General features: G+C 36.6%; 1 protein-coding gene across 1 annotated transcript; it reads right to left on the bottom strand.

Annotated features, from left to right (window-relative positions):
- Window positions 1–497: 497 nt before the first annotated feature.
- LOC130736443 (ran-binding protein 1 homolog b-like) lies at window positions 498–3,453 on the bottom strand. Its single transcript, XM_057588278.1, has 5 exons — window positions 3,100–3,453; window positions 2,857–3,008; window positions 2,592–2,759; window positions 1,913–1,917; window positions 498–731 (listed from the first exon to the last, which is right to left on the bottom strand). Exons 1-5 carry the CDS (start codon window positions 3,246–3,248, stop codon window positions 498–500), a joined length of 708 nt encoding a protein of 235 aa, XP_057444261.1. The 5' UTR covers window positions 3,249–3,453.
- Between the last annotated feature and the right edge of the window lie 13,595 nt (window positions 3,454–17,048).

The raw sequence follows: 17,048 nt of genomic DNA, 5'->3' as shown, positions 1-17,048 counted from the left end.
GAAATAAACAACCTAAATCCTAATCAAATCTAAAATTTAAAAATGTATTTTTTATGAGAATTAACGTGAGAATGACACGTGGATTTTTTTTATGAGAGTTAACGTGAGAATGACACATCACTAAGAATTAACGTGAGAATGACACGTTATTAAATCAGCCTGATGGAAGTTCTTCTTTTCTAATATATATTGATTGATGCAATTACAATCAGCAATCAAGGTTCTAAATATCGGAACGATATCTTGATATCGTCCGATATGTTGCGGTAACGGCGAGGAACGTTACCGATACGGAACGATTTCTTGGTGCTATGCAGAATCACGTGTAACGGCCGCAACGTAACGGCATATCAGCCGCAACAGAGGCGTTACAGAGCCTTGTAACGCCGTTACTGCCGTGACTTCTTCTTTTCCTCCAAAAAAACCCATTTTCAGAATCAATTTTAGAGAGAATCAGAGGAGAATCAAAGGAGAATTGGAGAATCTTGTACCAAATTTCAGCTTTTTCTTAGATTCAACTTAGAAACCTCTATCTTCCCTTCTTCCTGTGTTCTCTTCCTCTTGCTCTCTGACTCTGAGACTTTGACCGTGAGAAGTGAGAACTGAGATGAGTTCGTCAGTTCGTGCTCCAAGCCTCCGACCGACCGGCGCAGCCGCGCTGCCACCCAAAACCACCGTACACTGTCAGCGACGCTCTCGTCTTCACTCTTCTCTTCTGTCTCTTCTTCACCCTTCAAGTTCAATCTCTTCAGATCTGTTGTTGTCTTCTCTCTGCTTTTGGGTTTTTGTTGATCGTGTTTTGGAATGGGAGGAGAGTGGAAAGATTTTGATTTTTTTCTCTTAAAAAAAGTGGGGTCAGTTTTGTTATTTATTTTATCATATTTTGATTTTCTGATTTCCCTAAAATTATGGTCATGATTTAGTTTTTCCCTTCCCTAGAATTGATTCTGAATTAATTTGTTTAATTGTTTAAAAGGGTGTTGGTTTGGGCTCATAACAGATTCGTTGAATGGGTTATATGGATTTAAAAAAAATACTGAAATGGGTTATATTATATGTGGCATTTTTTTATTTGATTATCTAGCTTAATAGATCATATGATTCTTTTGAATGATTCTTATTGTTTGATTTATGTTAATGTATGAATTTTATTAAATATATTAGTAGCTACTAATTTATTCATATCAATCATTTTCTAATTATTTTCTTTACTTTTTGACATCTTATGAAGATTTAAAATATATGTCATGAGTTTTTGTATAATGTAGATTATGATCAATAATATATGTTATATAATAATATTTTTTTTTTCACATGATTTATGCATTTTAAACATAATTTGTGAAAATATAAGAGTCATTCACACCGCAATAGGCGCAACACATACCGCAACAACGATAATATCCGTTATCGCGAAATCCGCAACGCGACTGCGACCGCGACCGATATTTAGAACCTTGTCAGCAATTAACAACGCAAAACACAACGAGTATGATGGAAATACCAGCAATCCACCTCTTATCAAGACAAATCATTACCACATCAAGGAACATCGAATTAAATTAAAAGTACTAAAATAGCAAACACATCCGAACATAGCTACCTACAATACACTGAGATTTGGATTTCCCACCCCAAGTATTAGATTTGCCACCCAGCATTTTTAAAAAAATGCCAGGAGTACCCTTCGGAACATAATATTCCGAAATATGTTATGTTCGTAAGATAAATTTCCGAAACCCCAGGAGTACCCTTCGGAACATAATATTCTGAAATATGTTATGTTCGTAAGATAAACGGAGTGATACTTGTAGGCTCAACATTCCCAGCATCATATGCATCATATGCAGCTTGAAGCAGCACTGCTTCATCAAAAAATGAATGGGTCTGTCATCTGCCTGCAAAATGCCACTGCCACTGGTTTAATTATATAGTTTCGGCAGTTTATGTTCCAAAGCCATTCGGCAGTTTAAGTTTTGAAACCTCTTGGAACTATAAGTTCCGAAACATATGTGCAGAGATGAATGAAGCGCAATACAGAAATAAAGAGCATACATTAAAATAAAAAATGTGGTGGGAAATTTAAACATTTGTATGCAAATCTGGTGGGAGAGAAAGAGAACTTACACACAACCTTGAAACTTGGAGATCTGGAACTTGGTGGCAGGGTGGCAGACTTGTGCAGTCCTTTAATTTCGAAACTTTATGTTCTGCATGATTCCGGTGATTTATATTTCGAAACAGTAAAAATGTAGATTTGTCACCCCTTATTTGTAATGTTTCGGAAATTTATGTACCGAAAGCTATTGGGAGTTTATGAACCGAAAGGTTTTGGAACTTTATGTACCGAAAGGTTTTGGAACTTTATGTTCGAAGAGGATGTCGAAGAGGGAGACGATGGGAGTGAAATGAAATTGAATGGTTTGGAACTGGGAATTATAAAATCGATTAGTTTCGAAACTTAAACTACCGAAACCTTTCGAATATTTATCTCCCATAAAATAACACGGAGGGACATTTTAGTAATTCCCCACTTTAAGTGGGGTGGCAAATCTAATTCTTGGAGTGGGAAATCTAGTCCTCCAATACACCTTCGAAAAACAAATCAGAACACAAAAAAGTGCACTTACTTTCAATCGATGGAAATCGAATACAGAAAAGCTCGTCCTTCAATCCTTCACCATCGGCAAAGTCCCTCGCGTGCCAAACACAAGACTTTTCATTCCCAGCGTGCTCTTGCACAGTCATCGCAGGCAGAACTAAGCAACACAGAACAAAATTAAGACTCCAAAAAGAACAAGAAAGACAATGCACAAAACCAAAAAGGAACGAAAGCGCGAAGAAAACATGACTCACTGAGATGATTGGCGCAGATTTTGAGGGTTTTCGATTGCCTTATGAGAAGCCTAACTTTGCCGGTTTCTCTGTGCTTCAGAAACTTCACGGTGCCTGCACCTCGCTCGTTCCACTGGTTCCCGTCCTTATCAAAACGGCACAGTTTCGCTTTGCTGCAAAACGAGTTAACAGAAAAAACCTTAAGCTTCAGGCAACAAAATCGAAAAGGAAAATCGGAAGATATTGAGAGAAAGAGATGCTGATAGGTCGAGAATAGGTTGTTCGCCCTCTTCGCCGGTGGAGACAGCGACCTCTTCAAGGTGGACGATCGGAGCGACTTGAGCGCCGATGTCCTCGTCCTCGCCGGCGGGAGCATCGTACTCTTCGCGGTGATCAGCGTCGTTGTTAGACATCACGGTGGGAAAGTGGAGAGAGGAAGAGAGGGAAATACAAAAGGTTGTAGGTTTTTTTTTATTTTTATTTTACAGATGACGGTTTAAAAATGTGTAAATGTATATAGAGGGGTAGCTTAAGACCATATATATACAATGGTTAAGCAAAAAATGTTTTGTTTACCCCTTTCCTACCCCATTTTTTCTCTTCCCAACACTCCACATCATCTTCTCTCTCCAATTCAACACTCTTTCAACAATTACCCACTCCAATGGTTTTACTTATCTCTCAACACCCTACCCCACCACTCACCACTCACCCTACCCCACCACTTTTTTATTTCACATTTTTATTTAATTTTATATTTTTGTTTTTATAATTACATAAAATTACAATTATCGATTTAAATTAAATTAAAACAATAAACACTTAACAATTTAATTTTTTTTAAAATATAGACTATAATTTTTTTTTCTTAACTTAAAATGCAAGACAACAAACTAAGCATACAAGAATTTATTTTATTTTCTTAAAATAAAATGCAAGACAACAAACTAAGCACACAATAACTTAAAATGCAAGACAACAAACTAAGCACACAACACACAAATAACGTAATTAGTACGATACAAATCATCTTCAATCCTGAGACATTCCAAACTTTGCCCAGATGTGCTTCACTAGATCTGCTTGCAGTTCGTGATGAACATTTGAATCACGCAACTCGGATCTAGCACGCACATGATTTACAAAAGCAGTAAAACCTCGGTCGAGTAGGGTTGCTGTGTACTAGATCCACCTTCCCCAGATTGCTCAAAATCGGTCCAACGTTGAGCATATGAATCTCGTTCATCCTCGACAATCATATTATGTAATATGATGCATTACCTCATAATGATACTCAAGTCATCTATGTCCCACAAGCGAGCTGGTTCACGGATGATTTTAAAACGAGCTTGAAGAACTCCAAATGCACGTTCGATGTCCTTCCGACATCCCTCCTGAACTTTTGTAAATAACTTATCGGGTTCACTTTGAGGAAGTCTAATCGTTTTGACGAAAGTTGGATAAGAAGGATAGATACCATCGGCTAGATAGTATGCCATATTATAGGGACGTTGATTCACAAAGAAATTCACAGCTGGAGCCTTTCCCTGTTCCACGTCATCAAAAACTGGTGACCGATCTAGAACGTTTATGTCGTTCAACGTTCCAGGACATCCAAAAAAGGCATGCCAAATCCATAGGTCATAAGTTGCAACTGCTTCAAGAATAACTGTTGTGGTTCCCTTATCCCCTCTAGTAAATTGACATTCACATGCTTTAGGACAATTTTTCCACTCCCAGTGCATGCAGTCAATACTCCCGATCATGCCTGGGAACCCCCGCATGTCATTAGCATGTAGTATTCTTTGCAGATCTTCTTGGGTTGGTGCTCTCAGGTACTGTTGCTCATACAATCGTATGATTCCTTTACAGAATCTACGTAAACACTCCAATGCTGTAGTACCTCCAATTTTGATGTACTCATCGACCGCATCTGCTGCCACACCATATGCTAACATTCGCATTGCTGTGGTACATTTTGCTAAGGGTGATATACCTTGTTTATTGGCTGCATCAACGCGTTGGGTGAAGTAGTTATCACTACTTGAAAGGTCATCAACGATTCGAAGGAAAAGATGTTTTTGCATCCGGTACCGACGACGAAACATTGCATCGTCATATGTAGGCTCATTGGCAAAGTAGTCGTCAATTAGCCTCTGGTTTGCCGCTGTATGATCTCTACCGAGATATTTTATACTACGAGGTGCAGTATCTTCTCGAATTTTTCTTCGACGCTCTCTAAATCGGTTGAGTACATAAGCTTCTTCAATTTGACTATTTTGAATGTATGCTGCAAGATCAAAAGGACAATCAGATGGATCCATTTTTTGTGAATTTTGAAGTAGATTGCAAGAGATTTGGGATATTGGTACATCAATGGATCTATGAGTCCATATATATAAGTACATTGAATGGTGGTTGAGTGGCGGATTTGAAATAAGTTATCAACCAGAGTTAATTATCGGAAAAGGACAAGATTCGAATTGAGTGGTACATATTCAATACAGTTACCCTAAAATTATTAAAGGCAAACACTACTGACTTGACACCGATGACAAATTATTAAAGCAAACACTAAAGACTTGACACCACTGGCGGATTTGAAATAAGTTATCAACCAGAGTTAATTATCGGAAAAGGACAAGATTCGAATTGAGTGGTACATATTCAAACACAGTTACTCATACATTAAAGCAAACATTACATACTTGTCACCACTTTAAAATTATTAAAGCAAACATTAAAGCAAACACTACATACTTGTCACCACTTGAAAATTATTAAAGCAAACATTAAAGCAAACACTACAGACTTCACACCACTGACAAGTTTGACCGAATACAGACAAAGACTCGCTTGAAATTAATTTCCAAATAGCTCTTTGGACAACTTCTCTAACAGCTCTTTCTTACGGTCATTGAGATGCTCTTCCGAAGTTAGCTTTAGATACATACTAACTTTCTTAGCATTAGTCTTCTCTTTCATCGCATTAGTCTTCTCTTTAATCAATTCGTTAGTCTCTGCTTGCACCGATGCTATCTTGTCCAATCGTTCAAGCTCTTTCTCCTTGAATTGGATGTAAGAATCCCACTCTTTGTCCACTTCCTCGTCGGCATCTTCTCTAATTTTCTTTTTACTCTTTTTTTTAGCTGCCTCCCTACCCATTGGACGAGGAATTGATCCTATAGAGTTTGAGCCACTTGCAGCACTGTCGTGTGATCTCTTAGATCCACTACTTCTCGAGCCAGTATGTCCTCCTACCTGACTACAAAAACGTGGTTGATCACGGAGAACGCGCCATTCTTCCATCAAAGTAAATTGACCAATCTTCCCACTTGCGAATAATTCCTGCGCTCTTGCGATAACATCATCCTCCGACCAACCGCTTCGTTGCTCACGCTTAGCGCTATCATAAGCGCCAATCCATTTACCCAGTCTTGTGTTCATATAATTCCAACGGTTTCGGCAAGCAACTCAATCGCGCGGAGGATCAAATGAGCAATGCTCATTACAATACTCAGCAATATCTCTCCAAAATGTTTCTCCTTTCTAGTTTCTTCCGACAACACTGCTTGTTCCACAATTAATCCACCCACTAATTAGCACTAGATTTTGTGCAGTGTTCTATGCGGGTGAATGGGCTTTTTTGCTCTTATGAGTGATTTCATTGACTTCATTATCAGCTGACCCGCCACCAAGATTGACTTGTGTTGAAAATTCCGGAAATTCCGGTACATCAACACTCGGAAAATTTTCAGGAACCACTGGCATATACCCACTAGACTCGGGTGTTTGAGATGAATATCTCACAGATCCATAAGATGGATGAGAATTTGGAACAATTGATGACTGGTTAAATTTTGTATGTTTTGAGGAGGTTGGTACGAATATTGATTTGGATCTGGATAATAGTTTGGATTTCGAGGACGTTGGTTGGAGATTTGATGTGGGACTTGATAATAGTTTGGATTTTGAGGACGTTGGTTGAAGAATTGATGTGGGACTTGATAATTGGTGGGATTTTGAGGACGTTGGTAAGAAATTTGATTTGGATCTTCATAGTTGTTGTGATTTTGGTTGTAAAATGGGTTGTTTGAAGAATTCTGGGTGTTGAAATGGTGATTGTTGGGATCCATTTCAAAACAAATGCTAATAGATGGATAAATAAGATGGTGAGAGAGATAATAAGAGGGTGAAAAACTTGGTTTTTTTTCTGTGTCCAAATCAAACGAACCAAGTCTCTATTTATAGAGAAAAAAAAATCATGAATTTTGGTATAATTTTTTTTTTCAGAAAATCTTTTTTTTGATGAAATAATTGAGTTCAAAATATAAGGGTAAAAGAAATCCGGAGCCACGAATCAGAAGCTGACACGTGCCAAAGAAAAAAAAAGGCTTTCTCTTTCCTGCAGACAAGGCGCGTCACGCGCCTTGTCTGCGCGTGTGATGCACACGCCAGCGGTGGCCAGCCACTGGCCTCGCGCCACGTGGCACACCACAGGCACTTAAATTTTGTTGAAAACGTTCAACAATTTTCTTCTCTCTCATCCCTTTCAACACACTTCAACAACCACTAAAACCACTCAACAAAATTCAACAATTTTCAACACTCAATTAAACCATCCATTGTATATGGTCTAATAGTGACGCGAGTCCATTACATTGACCCAAACCCAATAGGGATTGACTATTTTCCGTCACCTTTTGAGATACTTATTTGTTATTGGTGTCTCTCCAAATTTATTGGTTTCATATTTAAGTTCATAAAATTTAAAAAGATTCTTAATTTTTTTTACCCGAACATTTAAAATGTGTTACGTTTAAACTTTAAAGTGCGCGTTATTAATGCAGTTTAAAGTGCGAAATATGACCTAAAAATGAATCATTTTAAATGAGCTTTTTGTAACGTCCTGATTTTCAAGGGTTACTTAGTGATCCAAAAGTAAATTAAACATGCTAATGAACTTTCAAAAATCATAAAGATATATATATATATATATATATATATATTTTGAAACATAATGCCTTTTAATACTTTCAAAGTCATTGCTCTAACAAATGCATAATAATTACCCACTAATAAATACCCTTACATCAAAGAATATAGTTACAACAGAGACCACAAAATAAACATAAAAGGACATTTATGCCCATCGAGCTCCCCGCAATCTCCACACGACTAATTTCTGAACCAGTAGCTCGTCGTCACACCATTTCTCGGCAACGTCTCATCTCATGCATCTATCGGTCTCTTGCTGATCCTTTAGAGCAGAGTTGTCGGGTAGTTATAAGAGAGAAAAGGATTCTACGTACCCCAAATCATGAACAAAACACTTAGTTTGGGCAAATCCAAATCAAGAAAGCCACACACATACAAGGTTGTTTTGGGGTTTTATTAAAAGTGAATTTTCCTAAAAGGGTGGTATTTCCTTATTTTAAACCAAGGTGCTACACAAACTGAGAACAAGCTAGTTCAACGAGCTGATCGAGATCGAAGGTGAGGTAGACAAAACTGAAAAAATTGAAGTCTTTCAAATCAAAGACCTTAGCCCAAACAATCGGAGGTTCGAATTGGTGGAGTACTTGGTCAACCCAAGTGCTAAGGCTAGTAGGAAAATTAAGCTAAGAGCATTAAATTATTTTGTGATGAACGATGACCTATACAAAAAAGGGGTCAATGGAGTCTTTTTTGAGATGATCAAAAGGAAAATAGGGAGCGAATGGCATGGGTGGGGTTTTGAGGAACCAAGACAAGTAGGTGGTACGTTACTTGTCAAGGCCAGTGGGGATAAAATGAGTTTACGAGGATTAGGCTCTGGCTTTATTGCATATTCTCTTATTCTGATTTCTGCTTGCAGTTTAATTAATGTTTGTAATGTTGTTATTGAAAGCGATTCTACCTTAGCTATGGGTTGAGTGAGAAGAGTTGATCAACAACTTTGGACGTTGATTAATGAGCTTAACCGTATAAATTATCTGATGACTATTGTTGGTTGTTATATATAGGGTTAAACATATTTATTGGAATGCTAATTAGTTTGCTAATTATTTTAAAAAATGAGGTTGTGATAGCAGTGATCCTGTTTGACATTGTGTATATATTCCCTTTATGAGGGGGTTGTGCTCATTTAATAAAGTTGCATTATAAAAAAATTATTATGTTTAAAAAACCATAATTAAATAACTCTATAATTAATTACTTTTAGAATATTATTGCAAAATATTAATTAACATTTAAAGTAATCCTTAAATGATTTTAAAACTTAAAAAATAATATTTTTATTATTTGATAAAAAATTATTTTATATTTACAATTAAATAACTTAGGGGGAATTTAATATTTTCATGTATTTTTTCTAAACTAGTCTTAATAATTAATTTCTTTTAATGTAATTTTAATTTTTAACATTTTCATCATATATAAAAAATTTTGGATTTGACAACTAAAATTATTTTGAATATAAAATATCATACTGTGCACAATATTTACTAAAGTGTAATGATTAACTAACATTGTCACTATTATATTCTCAAAGGGAATTATATTAATTAAATATATTTATAATTTATTAAATAATTAAAAAATAAAAATAAATAACATTGGAGATCGAAATTGAATATTACACATAAATATTAGAAAAATTAAATTAATATCTTGGTTTAGTTTTAAAAATATTTTAAGAATAATTAAAAGTAGAATTATAATTAAAATGATATAATTATACTAATTATTAATTATACATAAATATATATATATATATTAAAAAATTATTGGCAACTGATTTATTATTTTTGAGTATTATTTTTCACATTATTGATAAATATAGTTACTAATTTAAATCATTTAAAAAGTTGATAAATTATTATACCAAGTAGTTCGAAATATCTGCAAATTCATTTAAAATTTTTAAGCTCAAATTATAAGTCAATAATTTCCTCATTGAATGATTTTATTAATTGATACTATTTTTATTATTTTTTTCTTAGGCTAGTATTGATGGACAACATTATTATTATATAATTTTTTATCATTGATATATTTAATGGTATAAATATAATTATAAGATTTTTTTAATATTGTTCTAAATTTAGAAGTTAGTAATTTAATAATTAATTAAATTTTTAATACAAAAATCATTTATAACATTTATAATTCTTGAACTGAATTAACAATTAATTAATGAAATAATGGTATTTTTCTAATTTATATTTATTATTTTCAAACCTTTTTATCAAGTTACTATTAAATAATAAGTAAATTTATTATTTAGAAACTTATATTTTATATATACAATAATATAAATGTCATTCAATAAATTAAAATTATTGTGACATGACTCATAATTAATTTTCGTTAATGCTTTTCTTTAAATATTGGTTTAGTAGTTAAATATGTTAATCCTCTAACATTAAAATTTAACATCACACACATATATTTATATAATGTGTGTGTGTTAATATGTCATGTTATCCCTCTAATTTGCGAGGAAGAAAATATTAGGTCTTGCAAAATGGCTTTCCGCATCCATCAATTTCTTTTTTTAGGGGCTTTGTGCATTTCATTGCTTTTGATTTCAGGTGTGGAACATAAACTGTTAGTTTTATCTCTTAAGTTCAATTTCCATTATATATTTTACGAACTCAAAGTTAATACTAACTTGGTTTATTCTATTTCTGTTCTAAGTCTATCAATTGAAAAGAAACATACACAAAAGTTTTAGTTATTTGATGAGTAGGACTTAACAAGTTTGTTTTTAATGATCTGTTAATTTTCCTACATTTTAATGGTGGAATTCTACTTCACAATATCAACTATAATTTATTTTCCGATGAAATCAAATGATTTTGTATATACTTAAGTTCAAATAACAACCAATTGAATTATTTTCCATGTGAATGAAGTTTTAATTTGTGTTGGTTTCAGGACAAGCAAATTATGGTGATACTAACGCAGGTTCAAAGATAGTGTCGTGCTCTGGGAAATGCAATGTAGATAAAGATTGCTATAAATTTTGCCCTAAAAAAGGTTCCAAGAATACAGGACAGTGCATTGATAGACCATCAGAGCCATCAATTTGTTGTTGTTTAAATTAATGAGTTGTATTGTGCTCTTCAGTTCAATATAACGAATAAAACATGTTTTGAACTTATTAAGAGTTATTAAGAATCTTATAAAAGCCTTCACCTGATTACTAGTCCAGTCAATTTAAAATAAAATAGTCCATTCATATTTTCTCCTGTTCTGAAAATAAAATCTGAAATATAGACATTTGACTAATTGAATGAAGTATATGCCAAAAATATTTGATAAAGTTTATTAACATAAATTTTTAAATATTTTTTATTATCTAAAAATTTTACACTTCAAATAAATGTGTTTTGAATTTTTTCGTTGAGTTTGTTCGATAATCCTAAGTACAAAGTTGTATTAAATATAAATCCAATCATAGAATCGTGGGCACATTAGAGAAAAAAAGTATAACCGGTAATTGATAAATGATAAATGAGTTTGATACTTTTTAGATTATCTCCTAAATTAATCATTGGACCTTCCAAATATTAAATATTAATCATTGATACTTGCCAAGAGCCGCTCCCTGCATGTGCCTCATTTGACCAGCGTTCACTCATTGCCATCTTCGATCCCGGGTGTTACATATCTACCAGCTTCCGCTTGATTTGTCCCAAAACCACAATATATTGGGAGAAGTCGGCTCTGATACCATTTTTAACATCTTGATCTGACTTGACGACTAGCATCACAGTAAGAACAAGAGTCTTTCCAACATGTTTTGTCCTCACTCACGTGCTTCCTAGGATAACTTCCAGGAGGTTACCCATTCAATATTTCTCCAAGGCAAGTACACTTAAGTCTTAACCTTGAAATTTTTATAACTTGGGCTAAAAAAATGATGAATCTTGTTGTCAAGAGTACTAGCTACTAATCAAATCTTTTATGCTCTCTTTAGACGTGTAGTCCTATACCTATAAATCCCCTGAATACCTGTTATTCGGGTACGTGAGAAGTTCATTCATGTATTTATCCACCTAGTAGAATTTTCAAGAGCCGCTCATTGTCTGTACCTCATTGCACCGACGTTCACTCCTCGCCCTCATCAATTATGGGTGTTACATCATTCATACAATATTTTTTAGTATAATAATATTTTTTATATTACTATTTATTCTCCAGTCTATTTTGCATTTTTTTCTCTATGGTTGGGGTCCTCATTTTCACCTCATTGGAATACATGCATTTCTTAACGTTTTTTTTTTCTTTTTCTTTTTCGAAAGTTCAAATATTATTCAAGGGAAATATAATCCAAGTAGCCCAAACACCTCTGAACAAAGTAAACAAAACCAAAGAAGCCTCTAAAAACAGAAACAACCTACCTAAACGAAAGAACCAATAAATGAACCGAAGATCCCTAAACAAGGATAACTGCCAAATGAAGATATAACCTCAAAAAGCGGTCTGGCAAAGCTGACGATCAAGCTAGCAACAAACACCAAAAACCCAATCACAACACCACAAGCGAACCTCAAAACAGAATGTATTTCTCTCAATTCATATTCAAGACCCCGAAAAGCCTCCAAGTCACTTCTATCATATTCCATACCTAAAAATTTACCGAGTAGTCATGCCTTGTTTTCTCTCATAAAATAATTTGTAAGACTCGGAATTAAATAGACTGTTTATATATTTTTTATTTCCACTAATTATATCAACGTGTTCTACTTTATTAATTATTTTGGATTAAAATATTATTCGCGCACGATGACGAGAATTACCTTAAGAAATATTTTCCTTATATTAATTAATTGAGATTTTGATATTTTATTATTTTTATATTAATTTCATGTCTCGAATTTAATTCTGAATCATGAAAATTATTGAAATGATAATTAATTTCAAAATATTCTATTTAATAGAGTTTCTTTGAAAATAGAAATAATATTATAGTTTTCTTATTTTAAAAGTCATAAAACTCTTTGTTTTATTGGATAAGCTCAATTCAACGTTCCATAAGTTATCTAACGTTTGTTTTTTCCCTATCAAATGATAATAATTACTTTTGTCATTTTCTTATAGTTATTCTAGCTTAAATGTATAATATAACAACGTCATATTTTTTTTTCTAATTATCTCACAACTATTCTTTGTTTTACTGGATAAGCTCAATTCAACGTTCCGTGAGCTATTTAACGTTTTTTTTTTTCTCTCAAATGATAATAATTACTATTGTCATTTTCTTATGGTTATTCTAGTTTAAATGCATAATATGACAACGTCATATTTGTTCTAATTATCTCACGATTATTCTTCAGCTCAATTTTTACTCATTCTTTTGCTTATGGATAATTTTAATTTGTTCAAAGTGATCCTAATTTATATTTTATTATTTCATAAAGTTCCTCATATTTTATTTTTTTAATATAGTAATATATCATCTTTATATTTTCTCTTAACTCTATGAGCTAAATCTTTTAGTGTCTAAATTAATTCATACCGGTATTTGAAAATATCTTTTTCCCATATTGTGACACGTGGCCCTCCATGGTTGGAAAGCCACGAGCCACACAATTTCCATTCTAATCTTCACTTTCTCGTTCTTTTTTCTTCTGCAGCCAAGGTACCATGCTTTTCTTCTTCTCCATATTACTTTCTCCTAACAAAAAGTGCAAGGGAATCAAGGAGAACTCACAATTTAATTCTCCTCTCTACCAGCGACACTACAACCTTCTCTTCTCGTCCCTTTTCTTCCTTTTAGCAAACTCATCATCACCATGTTCATGCCTCTTCTCCTCCTTCCATGGACAGCCACCATGAGGACCACCACGTGCCAAATTGCCAGCCACCACAAGCCCTCTTCTTCTTCACGTGGGCACCCCTACGCGACCACCATCACCACACCGTTCTCTTCTTCCCCTCGAGCTTCCATGGCCGACGAGAAGGAGCCTCGACATCACTGCCACCTCTGCGCCACAGTACCATCATGAGCAGTGGACTGGGCGAGAACCTAAGGTCCCTCGCCCAGGCGCACCAGCCCGGGGCGACGTACGAGCTAGGAAATTGGGCCTCCTTTCGGGAGGCCCAACTGACCCATTAAGAGAAGTTAGGGGGCGCCAAGCCCAACCCCCGAATCTATAAATAGGGGACGGTTACCAATTGTAAGGGACTATTGGCTCATTTGAGAAATACAAACTTGAAATTCAGTTACTTTCTCTCTCTAAGTGGTTACGCTCTTACTCTCTCTAGATTCTCACATCACGATCCTCTCACTGTGGGTACCGTACCTCATCTCTATGTTCTTGGATAGAACATTTATCGCCGTCTGTGGGAAACGGTAAATTTCAATTCCCGGACACGTGGATTGTGATTTGGTTGAGAGAAGTTCGATTTCCCGTGCAATTCTCTTCGGCTTGCTAGAATTTTGGTTGAATTCCTAGTTCGCTGGTGAAGCCTAATGGAGGCACATCGTCGACGAAGTAGGGGAAGGCTGAGACACGCGTGCGGTTCGTCATTGCGTCGTGCATGTGGAAGGCGGCACGATGAATCGGGAGATGAACTACTGACATTCGAGACGCCGGACACTCACAGAGATTTGAGATGGTTAATCTGTGACGTTAATAACCGCCTGGAGCAGCCGGATGGGGAACAATGGTACGCTTACCACCGAACAACAAGCCACGTACAGAGGAATGTCGCAATTTGCAGCACGCGGTGGAGCTGATAGCGGTAGGGGAACCAATCAGACCTAAGAGGGATCGGGCCTTAACGACTAAGGAAGTGAACACGATTGCATGAGGATTTGGTGGAGGTGGAGTCACTAGTGCAGCAAGGAAGTGATACGCCAGGGCGGTGAATGCGGCCACAGAGACTCCTTTTGGTTTTTCACACCCTGACATTAGATTTTCGTCCGCGGACTTCTGCGGAATAAAGCCATACCTGGACGACCCGATTGTGGTCCTACTGCGTGTCAACGAACTCAATGTACAGCGAGTGCTTCTGGATCAAGGAAGTTCGGCGGACATCATTTACGGTGATGCGTTTGATCGGTTCGGTTTGACAGAAGGAGACCTCACTCCTTACGCCGGGACTCTTGTGGGTTTCGCGGGCGAACAAGTATGGGTAAGGGGCGTCCTCGACCTTGATACTACATTTGGTGAGTTAGAACGCCAAGACACTAAAGGTGAGATACCTAATCCTGGGAGCGGTGGGATCCTACAACATGATAATCGGCCGGAATACCTTGAATCGTCTGTGCGCTGTGATCTCAACAGCGCATCTAGCGGTCAAGTATCTGTTACCAAATGGGCGAAATGGGAGAGTTGTTGTGGACCAGAAGAGTGCAAGGGAATGCTATTGCAACGCGGTGGAACGATATGGGAAAAAGAGTGCTTCTACAGGACACCGATGCAATGAGGTCGACGTGCCAGAGGAAGACCTAGATCCGAGAGGCGAGAGGCGCGTCAACAAGCTCACACCGATCGAAGAAACTAAGGAATTGAAATTTGACGAGAAAGTCCTCTAAATTGGAACCAGGTTGACTGAGAATCAAGAACAGAGGTTATCGAAGCTATTAGGTGAAAATCTGGATCTTTTTGCTTGGAGTCACAAAGACATGCCTGGAATAGACCCAAACTTCATTTGCCACAGGCTGGCACTAAATCCCGGTGTCAAGCCAATAACCCAGACACACCGGCGAATAGGCGATGAAAAGGAAAAAGCAATTCAACAAGAGGTTAACAAATTGCTGGCGGCAGACTTTATTCGAGAAATCAAATATCCGACATGGCTGGCAAACGTGGTGATGGTGAAAAAGGCAAATGGAAAATGGCGCATGTGTGTGGACTACACGGATCTGGACAAAGCATGTCATAAGGATTCTTATCCGCTGCCAAGCATCGACAAGTTGGTGGATGGGGCGTCTGAAAATGAGCTGCTAAGTCTGATGGATGCCTATTCAGGGTATCACCAAATCAAGATGCACCCATCAGATGAGGACAAGACAGCCCTTATGACCGCCAGAGTGAATTATTGTTATCAAACAATGCCTTTTGGATTAAAGAATGCTGGGGCGACGTACCAACAACTGATGGATATGGTTTTCGAAGATCAAGTGGGAAGGAACATGGAGGTTTACGTCGATGACATGATCGTAAAGTCGGTTTTGGGAATCAATCATCATGAGGACTTGTCAGAAGCTTTTGGAAAACTCCGAAAGCATAACATGAGACTCAATCCGGAAAAATGTTCTTTTGAGATACAATGTGGGAAGCTCTTAGGCTTTATGATAACATCAAGGGGAATTGAAATCAATCCGAATAAGTGCAAAGCAATTCAGGAAATGAAGAGCCCAAGCAGTGTGAAAGAGGTGCAGCTCCTGACGGGGCGGATCGCGGCCTTTTCCAGGTTTCTCCCTCATTCGGGCGACAAGTCAGCCCCGTTCTTCAAGTGCCTCAAGAAAAACACAACTTTTGAGTGGAGTCCAGAATGCGAGGAAGCCTTCAATCGCCTTAAGGAGATGTTGTTTGCACCCCCTGTTCTGTAACGCCCTGATTTCTCGAGTGTCACACAGTAGCCAATCACATGCATTTTCGTAAAGAGTTTTCGTCGATTCACTTATTTATCTTGCATTACTGACAAAGGTTCAATTATTGTGAAACTCTTGAAAATTATACGATTTAAACTTGCGGAATAAATGAAACATACACCTCTGAATAAAGCAACTCTTTAATTAAAAGAAATGAATAATCCAACAGTACAATAGTTGAAACCTCGGGCTAAAGCCCTAAACCAAAATACATCCATAATCTCTGAAAATGAAACAAATAAATGATAGTTCAGAACTACGTGTCACTCGACCCCCAACAAGACAAACATCAATCACTCCTCGAGCCACCACAAAGTCTCTAACGCTTCTTCACTGGAGCCTTGACTTCTGGTTTAGCACAGTTACCCTTCGTCTCTGCCTCTACCGGTATGACAGCTTCAGCAATGGACGGTGGGGCAGCAACCTCCGCATGCTCAGAAGGATCTGGAAGTGACTCTAGAGGCAGGACTGGAAAGTCACCAATACGCCCCCACTAGGCTGGTACCTCATGCGCTCGTGAATGACCCTCCTATGCATCAGCCAACTGTGGAGAGTTCGAGCAAGAACTCTCATCTCCTGGGTGCAGAAAGCGACAAGGCGCAAAGGACAGCTTCAC

The sequence above is a fragment of the Lotus japonicus genome, chromosome 2 (assembly GCF_012489685.1).
Source record: "Lotus japonicus ecotype B-129 chromosome 2, LjGifu_v1.2".
Classification (NCBI taxonomy): domain Eukaryota; kingdom Viridiplantae; phylum Streptophyta; class Magnoliopsida; order Fabales; family Fabaceae; genus Lotus; species Lotus japonicus.
Note: the sequence above shows the minus strand (reverse complement) of the source record. Positions and strands in the feature narration are given on the sequence as shown.

Coding starts and splice junctions, on each gene's coding strand:
- LOC130736443 (XM_057588278.1), bottom strand. CDS start 3,248: ATGTCTAACAACGACGCTGATCACCGCGAAGAGTACGATGCTCCCGCC. Junction 3,009..3,099: donor GAACAACCTATTCTCGACCT/ATCAGCATCTCT, acceptor CTCGTTTTGCAG/CAAAGCGAAACTGTGCCGTT. Junction 2,760..2,856: donor AATCTGCGCCAATCATCTCA/GTGAGTCATGTT, acceptor TGTGTTGCTTAG/TTCTGCCTGCGATGACTGTG.